This window comes from Asparagus officinalis, chromosome 7 (assembly GCF_001876935.1).
Source record: "Asparagus officinalis chromosome 7, Aspof.V1, whole genome shotgun sequence".
NCBI classification, from domain to species: Eukaryota; Viridiplantae; Streptophyta; class Magnoliopsida; order Asparagales; family Asparagaceae; genus Asparagus; species Asparagus officinalis.
In genome coordinates, this window is record NC_033800.1 from 23,579,797 (window position 1) to 23,591,202 (window position 11,406).

General features: G+C 36.6%; 1 protein-coding gene across 1 annotated transcript; it reads right to left on the bottom strand.

Moving 5' to 3' along the window:
- LOC109849329 (glutamine--fructose-6-phosphate aminotransferase [isomerizing] 2) lies at positions 287 to 11,036 on the bottom strand. The gene is made up of 11 exons (XM_020419143.1): positions 10,589 to 11,036; positions 9,866 to 10,038; positions 9,364 to 9,469; positions 8,388 to 8,533; positions 7,401 to 7,565; positions 3,080 to 3,401; positions 2,739 to 2,989; positions 2,544 to 2,658; positions 2,164 to 2,419; positions 1,904 to 2,072; positions 287 to 622 (listed from the first exon to the last, which is right to left on the bottom strand). The coding sequence occupies exons 1-11, from the start codon at positions 10,869 to 10,871 to the stop codon at positions 539 to 541; spliced, it is 2,070 nt and encodes a 689-aa protein (XP_020274732.1). The 5' UTR covers positions 10,872 to 11,036; the 3' UTR covers positions 287 to 538.

Genomic DNA, 11,406 nt, shown 5'->3' on the forward strand with positions numbered 1-11,406 from the left:
TATATATATATATAATTTATTTATTTTTATTATTTTGCCCCATGTCATTTTCCTTCTAGAGAAACACTAGAATTTTATTTTCTCATTTTTTCTTTTCCTCCATTCCCACTCTCAATTGAAACACAGCCGAAAGATATATATATATATATATATATAATTTATTTATTTTTATTATTTTGCCCCATGTCATTTTCCTTCTAGAGAAACACTAGAATTTTATTTTCTCATTTTTTCTTTTCCTCCATTCCCACTCTCAATTGAAACACAGCCGAAAGAATCAAAGAAAGGAAGAGAAAAAATGTGGTCAGTAGTTAGCAGCAGTAACAAGGAAACGTACACGTACAGCATAGTGAACGACATTAGGCTGTCCACTCCAGAAAATAATCATAACATAGGTACAAAGAATACATTAACGACCATCCGTTCCCGTATCCACATATCCCATAATTTAATTTCAAGTCTTCCCCTCTTTGAACTCCATCAAATCAAACCAAAAAAAGGATGTTAGAGAAGCCAGGCATCTGCTCCCATACTTCATTCATTGTGTAGTCACACTCTTTGCGAGATTTCTTGGCTGATCGACATCAAATCCTCGTAAAACTGTCAAATGGTAGGCGAGCAACTGCAAGTCATAATAAAGGGATGAGCATAAGCACGAGATATTGTGTAATTAATAGCAATCATAATCGCAGCATTTTCTAACAGTGGATTTTAGAAATTGGCACCATACTCTTAGCCAACTACATTATTGACCAAAGCTGTCCATCGAGTAACCAAAGTTGTCCTAGACTAAGGAGCAGTTCTTGAAGAAGATAGAAAATTATAAATTCGCTATAGGATAATATTCAAAATCCTAAGGTAACAACAAAGCATGTCCTCAACATAAATCAGTAAAAGGAAATAATCTGAAACTACCTTAACAAGCAATTCACGTGTCCAAATGCAGTGAGCAGAAAACTGCACGTAACAACCAGGTCTACAGAATGTTGTGTATATCAGTGAACCTCAAAAGATTGAGAATAGTGTTCTGTAAATAGGACATGTTCATAAATGTTAACCTTTTTTTTCCAATAACCCAGCCCAGAATCGAAAAACCCAGTACCATGGGAGCCATATTGGAAGCTCCCAACCATCCGAGTCACCCGTGGTTCGGATAAATGTTTAACTTCAAATCAAACTCCAGAGCAGTAAGTTTACTATCTACCTACCTCTATATATATATAGTCTGCCACTGTTCTATTTCTTATTAATTTAATATACCAACATAAATATATTTTTTTAAATATCATGCTGATCTTGCATCAAAGGAACTCAAAATAATTAATGTCACTCATCAATGACATGAAACATGCTTAGCATTGAATGTGAAGGAACTCTATATAATTGAAATCCCTATTGTATCACAATCAGTAGATCAAGACAAGTCAGCCTGAACATGTATCCTTGTGGATGAGTGTGCATGCAGCATGTCCACACAAATGATTGGGTGCGCAAGTGAACCTGTATCAGCGGCTCGTCAGCATAGAAAATGCTTCGAGAAGAGTGATGCTTTTAATATTAGTTTGTTTCCCATTAGCAAAACCTGCACCTTATTAGTGACACGACCTATGTTAATGCTAACTATTTCATGATGTACTTTCAAGTCGTATCACATAGTCAAATACCGTAAGACATACAACAGGGCGACTTCAACTTCTTTATGTGGTACTATGATCTCCAATAAGGGAAAATCCTAGAAGAATGGAGGCTGTTGTTTAACAGAAACCAGAAGAAAGATTCTCTGAGTTAAATCAGTTGAACAATATTATCATAACACATGCATTAGCGGATGAATTTCAAGGTATATACAAAGTTCAACAAATTATCAGAACACTAGCAAAGGACAATGTAAATTAGAAAATACCTGCAATGGGATTATATTGACAACAGGTTGAAGGCAATCAATAACTTGAGGGACTTCAATTGCTCTGCAGAATTCGCTAGGACAAACAGATGATGAAGCTCCCTTGGAGCACATCACTATCAAACGACCTTTGCGTGCATGAAGTTGCTGAATTACTGATTGTTGTTTACTGTAGGTACATTGAAAACATCAATCTCTAAAAGAAACCTCCTACTATTATAGGTGGAGAAAGCCCGAAATCAACTTAAAGCAAGACTGACCTAAAGCAAGCATCATGGGTGGCAATTACTATAATGGGAAGTGTCTCATCCACCAAGGCCAATGGGCCATGTTTCATTTCACCTGCAAGCATCCCTTCACTGTGCATGAGTGCTACCTCTTTCACCTTCAAAGCACCCTCGAGAGCAGTGGCATAGTTATAGCCTCTACCAAATACAAGGAGAGATTGTGCATCTATCAATGATTCAGCAAGAGCTTTCATCTCGCTGTCAAGTTTCAGTACTTCTCTAACTTTATCTGCCATAAAATACAAAAGATTAATCCATCTCCTAGGTCATGCTCTTTTGCAAATTTGTTCTTTGGTAGCTACATTGAATATGTACTACTCATGGAATGAAGTATCAATATCAAGATGACATACTTGGCAGGTCAGAAAGACCATATATGATTGATTCTCTTCTAGCTTTGGTAGATATTCTGTCATCTCCAATAGCCAATGCCATCATAGCCATTGCTACTATCTGACTAGTGTATGCCTGCAAATCAGGAGAAAAGCAACATTAGGGAAGCAAATTACAGAATAGTCAAAACAGGTAAAGGCAGAATATATGTTCACCTTAGTACTAGCGACACCTATCTCACACCCAGCATTTACATGAACACCGCAGTGAGTTTTTCTAGCTAAGGTACTGCCAACAGTGTTTGTTATGCCAACACACATTGCCCCATTTTCTAAGGCATAGTCAAGTGCAAGTAGAGTATCTGCAGTTTCCCCAGATTGACTAACAAAAACTGCTGTATCTTCTCTGTATATCGGACCTTGTCTGTCCAGCAAGTCACTAGCAAGTTCCATGGTGACAGGGATACCTTATCCCAAAGTCAGATAAAAATCAGTATCCAAATGTTATTATAGTTTCTTAAGATGAAATATAGAAATGCTTACACTATTGTACTTACTGGAGAGCTCTTCAAGAAATGGTCTTACTGCTAACGCTGCATTGTAGCTTGTACCACAACCAATTAATACAATCCTTCTGCTATGCCTAATTGTTTTCATGTGCTCCTTCAGCCCACCCAAAAGCACACCATGGTCCTTGAGTCTTCCTCTCATTGTTGTAGTTAAAGAATGTGGTTGTTCATGAATTTCTTTCTGCATAAAATGATCATAATGTCCCTTCTTTATTTGCTCTACTTCCATCTCAAGAACAGACAATGCACGTTGCACTGATGCTGGCTTTTCTTTGCCATAGTCAAACTTGAGGATTGATACACATCCATCCTGGTACAATTACAAACAAGAGCTATAATGATTTTCCAAACAACAAATGAAGTATCTATAAAATAAAGGAAAAGGGGGGAAAAGGCCAAAATTATAATCTACCAGTATAAAGAAAAAAGAGTAATTATAAAATAGGATATTATGTAGATGGTTAAGCTACAACTAGTTGCACTGATCATAAAAATTAAACCCACTTCTACTCGTTTGCTTACATACATCCCTAAACTGGTGAAAAACTTGCTTTCAACTTTTCACAAAATTGTTTTCAAGCAGACAGATCAGATTAATAATGATGTATACGCATGGACAGATCCAGAAACTTTGGTCACTGGTGGCAAAGACTATGATGAGTCTAAAGTATATGTAGTATATATTTTCACTTAAATATTAATAAAACCAAAATTAAATATGCATACATATGTACAAATAAAATAGAGTCAACAGAAGTCCTTATTACAAAATATTATAATTGCTCCATACATGTTTTCATATTTTGGTTACATTGCACAGCTTTCTCATCGTCTATGCTATCAAAGATATCTTTTTCAATATAAATGACCAAACAATGAGATCAAATATAACAGGGTAAATTGCAAAATGGGTGCACAGCTTGAAACTTGTGAGTAGACTCCTCTCACAGTTACAGAGTCAGAGCAGAGAGGTTCGCAGAATTTGGGAACCAATTAGAAATAGGGACTGGGCAAATGGGTCAGATTTTGGCCTGTTTTAGATGATTCTTGGGGCTGAGAGGTAATGAAATCTAATACATAGGGCACAAATAAGAAATTGGACTTATTATTAATTATAAATCTTAGGGGTCATTGGGGCAATTGCCTCTACTGTCCCCACCCTAAATCCAATTGCCCCACTGACCCCACCCTCAATCCGCCCGTGTATACCGTCCTTTGCCAATCACTTCAAACCACATACAAAGTCACACGAGGTCTGCCACTTGCAACCTAAACTTTGTCAACATGACAATAGGACATTAAGGCATTAATTAACCTCTATCCAACAATGAACAACCAAATGTCACTTGTGATCTTCCATTGTTTGCTTTACTCTCACCAACTCCTAACAAGTTAAGCATCATGGCATATTTATACCTACTAAACGATTCAACGATGAGGGAGAACCGCTAGTAATAAAATTGAATATCAATGGAATCAAGTGTTCAAAAAAACATACATGGAACATGATACGGGTGTATCTTCTTCCTTGCTTCGGGAACTTACTGATTCTCATGGGAACTTGAGGATAGATGATTCTCATGATATCTTAAGAATAGAGATGTGGACGAAGTCGTTGAAGGCGACAAAGGCGAAGATTACGGAAGAAACTGCAGGAAACGTTTTGAGCTTCCAGCGATCGACAGCACCGCACGTGACGCCGCGGTCGACCGCGAACGTGCAAAAATCCTGGGAGGCTTGCGGTCGACCGTGACGGTTTCCTGAGCTTTCCTGGTTCGTTTGGGACTCTGTTTTCCTGTTTGATTTTGGTTTGTTTAATTACAAGTTTGTCATCCACATTGTAAACTCTATAAAGAGGATTGTTTTAGGGTTCTAAATAATCAGAGAAATCAGAGAGGTGAGATCCTAACCAAGAGATTAGGGTTTAGAGAGAATTGAGAGATTGTTCTTGATTCTAGAGAGATTGTGAGAGAGGGATTTGTAACCTATTATTCTCATAATCTAGAAAATGTATTTTTCTTCGTCAAAACTAAATTGTTCTTGTGTTTTCTATCGTTTTATTCTCAACTCACTCTTGATAATTCCGCGATCAAGGGCGCTCGTCCGACAACTCGTATCAAGTTGATATCAGAGCGATTAGATCCTGTGAAGGGGAGATCATGTGTATGATCCTTACTCGATCGTAATACAAGAAACTAGGCGAGATCCTTAATTCTTTGGAAGGAGTTCATAGATTAAGGAAGAAGAAGATGATTGAAAGGGATAGTTCAGCGAGACTTGATGCATTGGAGAAACAAATGGAGACAATGGGTTTAACTCTTACACAGCTCATCAATCTTTTCTAAGGAAATGACAAAAAAGAGGAATCTTCTTCGAAAGACAAGAAGAAACTTATAGAGTTCGATGGAGAGGGCGAGGAATCTAATTCTGATAAAGAGGCCAAGATTGTTAAGACTGTTCCGCATCAAGGGGGTAAGGGTTCTTACCAAAATTTAAAAATAGACTTCAAGATGGAGATTCTTATTTATGATGGGAGTGTCAATGTCGAGAGGCTTGATGATTAGATCGAGCGGATGGAGACATATTTTACTCTTTACGGATATTCATCCAAGGAGAAGGTATTTTCCTTCGCCAAAACTGAATTGTTCATGTGTTTTCTATCGTTTTCTTCTCAACCCACTCTTGATAATTCCGCGATCAAGGGTGTTCGTCCGGCAACTCGTATCAGAACCAAGGCATTAGGTGCATTAACAGGATGATCGACAGGATCATAAGAAGACTAGAGATAGAGCTAATTAAATATGGGTTGTGGCAGTTAAATAACTATAAGTAGATTTTAATGTAACAGGGGGAAGGCCTAAATAGAAAAGAGGAGGAAAATGCATTTCATACTGTGGTCCCCACAATATGGTATAAAGACTGATGGAAATCATAATATGGACAGGCAAGCCAGCCTAGTGACACATCATCCTACCATATGGTTAAAGCCAGTATTATTAATACTATGATTTTGTCTGTTAAATAACTGCAAAGGCCATTTCTGCAAGAAATATTATAGCTACTTGTTTACATCTGAGAGATTAGATTCATATAAAGCTGACATAGTGGGCCAACAGAACCAGTGACGGACCCCATACGGCCATATCGTCCAGTCATATCACAAGACACCACTAGATTGCCTACTTTATAGATATTTTATTTACTTTTACTTGTATTTACTACTTATGACACCACTAGATTAGGATAGGGCACTAATAAGGAGGATAGAATTGTCAACGTAGAATTAGTGTAGGATCCCAATAAGAAGGATAAAGTTGTATAATTGTCAATGTAAACTGAAGGATAGGATACAACAGGGGGGCAATCCTGAATCTGCGGCTGGACCAACCAGACAATGGCAAGCAGCAGTTTTAAGGTGGCTCCAATAAATTCAGCCTTTAAAAACCTGCTCAAATAGGATGCAAAGAAGCAGGTAAAGTTTTTATCTTCTGTCCCCCGAACTCTTCATCTGAAGAAGGCTTGTCATGTTGGAGTGCATGGAAAACCTTCTGCTTCCTTTGCAATTGACTTTAAAAATAATACTTTTTCTGTCCTTGGCTGCATTTTAATATTGTCTGAAACAAGGACTCTACCTCCTAACTTTGGGAGTATGTTCCCTCCATATGTCCAGAAAAAAAAAATCTATTAGATGCATTTTTTCAACGGTATAAAGTATGTGGCTCAAGACTTATATACCAACGATGACTTTTGATACTTATTTTTCCCGCTGTATGTCAGTGGTCTCTCTATCAGATAGACATGGAGATCTTTCATGTTGATTCTTGTAAGGTTTATGTAACACTTACTGATATCTAATATCACTGTCAACGCTGAAAAAGTCAGGAACAAGACATAAAGCCGTTCAATGCAAATACCAGATTATTAGTATATTTGATTAATGGTTTTCGTGAAAAGTTCAATGCAAATGCTCTAACAAGAGAAAGCAGGTGAAGAACTGGGCATACTTTCCACTAAAATAAGTAACAAACACCTTGGAACTATTCAGGAAAAAAATCCATAGGATATAAGACACAAAAAACTAGGGAATAACTTCTTGCTCGAATTCCAGTGAGATGTCTGCCAAGCAAACAAAGCATTACATGCTAAAAGAATTTGAAGCTAAAAAATTTATGGATTATGAGGACATGAGAAGCAAAAAAAAGATCACCAAGGAACAAATAATAGGAACATCAGAGTAAATGAAACATATGAAAACAGTTAATTGACCTGATATTCCCATTTAGCAATGATAAATCAAACTAAAGGTTACCTTGATATGTACCACTTCATTATCCTCGAGAGCCAAATAGTTTTTCGTATGCTCCACAATAGCACATAAATCACTTGAAAAGAACAATTCTTTGGGCTGACCATTCTTTGTGAGAGATTTAACATCATGGAATAATGCTCTGCGGTTTTTATTATCAGTTAGCTCCTGAAAAAACAAGTTTCTCGTTAAGTTTTGGTTCAATATAATAGAAAATATTGTCAGGTTGAAGAAAAACATGCTGCAAGATTTTTAATAATCCTAAATTCAATACAAATAGAATGGATCAACTACATCAGAAGTTTTCTGCAACAATAAACAGTACATCCTCTTAAAAGTATCAACGCCAAGAGAAAAGCATCTATATCTCAGGTAAAGATGACAACAGTTAATGAAGACTTCTAAAAATACTAATATGAAGGGAAAACATACGTTCTAAATTTCCTAGCAGATAGTGAAATGATCCTGATCCAATAAGTTTTGAGTCATCCATAATTGATAAAAGAGATAACATAAGGCCTTATCTTCTGTTGTCATAAAAACTGAACTTTTGGGAGATACCCAGGAACTCTATTTATCAAAACTACCATGGTTATTTTTTTGGCATATCAGAGAGGTTGAGAATATCAAACGAACAGTGATGGTGATAACATCATGAACTATCAAGCTATAGTATTTTAAAAACAGATAATGATGATAGGAGCACATGTCCATTATATTGTATTTAATAGCTATAAAAAGTCTTAAGTCCAACTTTCAAGTTTGTGCATGGGAATTGAACACAGAGAAGATCTCCAACAGGTATGGTGTGACAATTAACGTGATAACATTGGGCAACAGTAGATACACAAGTTTTAGATACCTGCACCAGATAATATAATGGAAGAATAGGAGAATGGTATCTTACACTTATCATGGGTATATATATTTTGGACAAAGCAATTTTTGCTTTTATCCAAATAAAGATGAGCAAGCATTGCTAACACTTACTTTGACACCCAAGATGAGCGTACTGCCACGTTTGCATGCAACTAGCTCATTAGGATAATGTGAACTTTTAAAGATAAGTGCATATGCTCCTTCAAGCTGCCTCATGACTTCTGTAACAACTTGCGCAAAAGTTACAGTCTGATCACCTGTGACAGAAACGAGAAAAAAAGCTAAGTATTAGCTCCATGAAGGTAAAATTCCAAAGACGTTGGATGTCAAAACAACAACAGAATAATATATAATGCTTAATGAGACAACTTATTATCCGTAAAAATATTTATTTAGATCTATGTTCTAAAATGTGGACCAGGTGGCCGCCTAGGTGATGGATGTGTCCACATCACTTTTTTGGCTTAAGTGCCACAGTTTAGGCACTGGGAGCAGCCTGCTTAAGCAGACTGAAGCGCCACTGCATCCATCAAACCTTCATGTTGACTCTCTATGAGTTGATCCTATATATGTTGATGAAGCCAAACAAACTTGAGTGCTAGAGATGTCCCTGAATAAAATCCTTATTAGCAAAATCTTGATGAACACCAGGAAGGTGAACGTTCCTTTTTTTTTTGGCCATACAGCTTAAGCTCACGGAGCAAAACCACAGACAAATTGGTCATTTAGTTGCAACCTGCTATTTTGGTACAAAAATAAATCTAGCAGTGCATTCCTTAAACAGGGTCATCAAGTTTTTCAGTAACTATCTTGACAGTACCACAATCCTGGAAAGATACTTAAACAGAAATATAATACTACTTATAATTATTCTCTATGATCCAACTTCCAAGTAATAACAGTTTGTAACAAGTGATACAACAACAGATTAAAAGGTTACTGGCCAATGATAACAACATCTGCTGAAGGTAATCTAAACTAAAGTGGAAAATTTATATAATCTTTTGCTATTTAATAACTACATAAGAGTAAAGATATCTGTTTGCTAAAAAAACCTCATCTATAAATTCCAGCATTAAAACAATACCTTCACGGGCCTTGTCGTATACAAACTTTGCAAGCTTCGGAATAACTTCTGTATCAGTTTCTGATTCAAAGGTGAAGCCATGTCTAGTTAACGTCTCCTTTAGGACCTGAAGGATAACCAAGAAAGCTTCACTAATCATCCAATTGTAGCTACTGATAATTTGAATAAGTTGATAAAAACAAGATTATGTTTTCTTCAATAGAAATATATATAGATATATAGATTAATGGGTGTCCTATGTCAAAGGAGGGGATTTCCTCCTTGAAAATGATGTGGCACAATCCCCACCATGTGAATAAAGTAGGAGAGAGAATATCACATGGTGGGGATTGTGCCACATCATTTTCAAGGAGGAAATCCCCTCCTATGACAAGGATATCCATTATTCTTATTATGATATTACAAATATATTTTATTAAAGTATCTCTCAGGCAACAAAACATTACAAATTCAACACTACCTAATGTAGCATATTAAGAGAAACATGTGCAATTAAACATACCTCATAGTTGGTTATAATGCCATTATGGACAACCAAAAATTCGTTCCATTCACCAGAGGATTGTGGATGGCTATTTCTTGGAGCAGGTACACCATGAGTAGCCCATCGTGTGTGTGCAATGCCAGCATGCACATTAAATGATTCCTCTAAATTTAAGTCCATCTCATCCACCTCTAGGAAGACCAAAAGAACATTCAAATTATTAATTGCATAAAGCAAACTAGCAACATACAACTAAAGCTTTTCTCGACTATTAGCAAGAAATACAGGAAATATGAGGCCTTACTAACTAAACTACATATGGTAGGAGGAAGAAGTTACTCTAAACTAAAGAGGGTTAATTCTAATAAGCATTTCAGTCGTTACCAATAAAGTGATTCCTTTAATTCATGATAATCTACCAAGCAGTGAAAAGACAGCACCTCACTACATGAACCAAAATTAAAATTCTATTCTTCCATAACTAACCCATCTCCATAGAAAAACTTATAAAAAGCTGAAATTTTTCTAGAATTGGTTGCATTAAGTCAACCTTTTTGTAGTCAAGTACCAATTTTTCCTTCATTTTCTAATATGTAGCACTCCGTATAATGCACTGAAATTGAATTTAAGAGCTCTAAAACATAAGGTTTCACTTCAATTATGTCCTAATCGTCCAGCTCGAGAAATAAAATAGAATTAAAATAAAAACAGAAATAGAAAACGTCAAGAAATTGCACAAACCTGTGTACACTGAGCTCACAAGGGATTCAATCTTTCCCTCTTGTCTAAAAACAAGAGGCGGAGCAGAGCCCGAGGGCGAAGGCCACGACGAATCCTCGCCGCGTGCAGCTCCTCCACCGCCATTGATCTGCTTCTTGAAAAAGGCGAGATCTGAATCAATGGCGATCCCGGAGGAGTCGTAACCTCGATACTCGAGGCGCCTCAGCCCATTGAATAGGACCTCGAGTATGTATCTCCTCTCTCGCCCCACATTGTAGTTCAGATACGCGAAGATCCCGCACATCTCGATCTAAAGATTTCTGATCTCGAAGAAGAAGAAGAAGAAGAAGAAGAAGAAACCCTAATTTAGGGGGGAAATTGGGGATTGATTTATTTGAAGAGGATTGAAATTGGAAGGAGGAGAGGAGAAAAAGCGGTTATTGTTATTGATGAGGGTCAAACTTTATATTTGGAAATTTCCAACACGTTTTCCTCCGTCTCCTGTATGATTCTACAGTAACTGGCAAATGACCGAATTGTCCTCAAACTGGTCCGAATCCGACGAAAGTCGGTTGGGGCGCTTCTTTGTATCGTTAGTGGGAGTCCGGTGTATTTATTACGTGGCAATAGACGATTAGTTGAGCCACGTAGCTTTACGTGTTATTTGCAGTTTGGTACAGTAAAGTTTACATATTTTTTAATTTTGATATGCCAAAATTTTTATTTTGAAACTTTGATATTCTAAATAAAAATTATTTGTCGCTTTGGTATTTGAAAGGTATATTGTTTTTTATTTTAATATCCTAAAGTTTACACATTTTTTACTTTAACGTTACAAA

Bases quoted from the DNA above. Each gene is read 5' to 3' on its own strand.
- LOC109849329 (XM_020419143.1), bottom strand. From the start codon at position 10,871: ATGTGCGGGATCTTCGCGTATCTGAACTACAATGTGGGGCGAGAGAGG. The intron at 8,534-9,363 runs GTATTGTTTTAA...TTTCTGTCACAG, and splicing joins ATACGACAAGGCCCGTGAAG to GTGATCAGACTGTAACTTTT. The intron at 623-1,903 runs GTATTTTCTAAT...TATGACTTGCAG, and splicing joins TCAATATAATCCCATTGCAG to TTGCTCGCCTACCATTTGAC.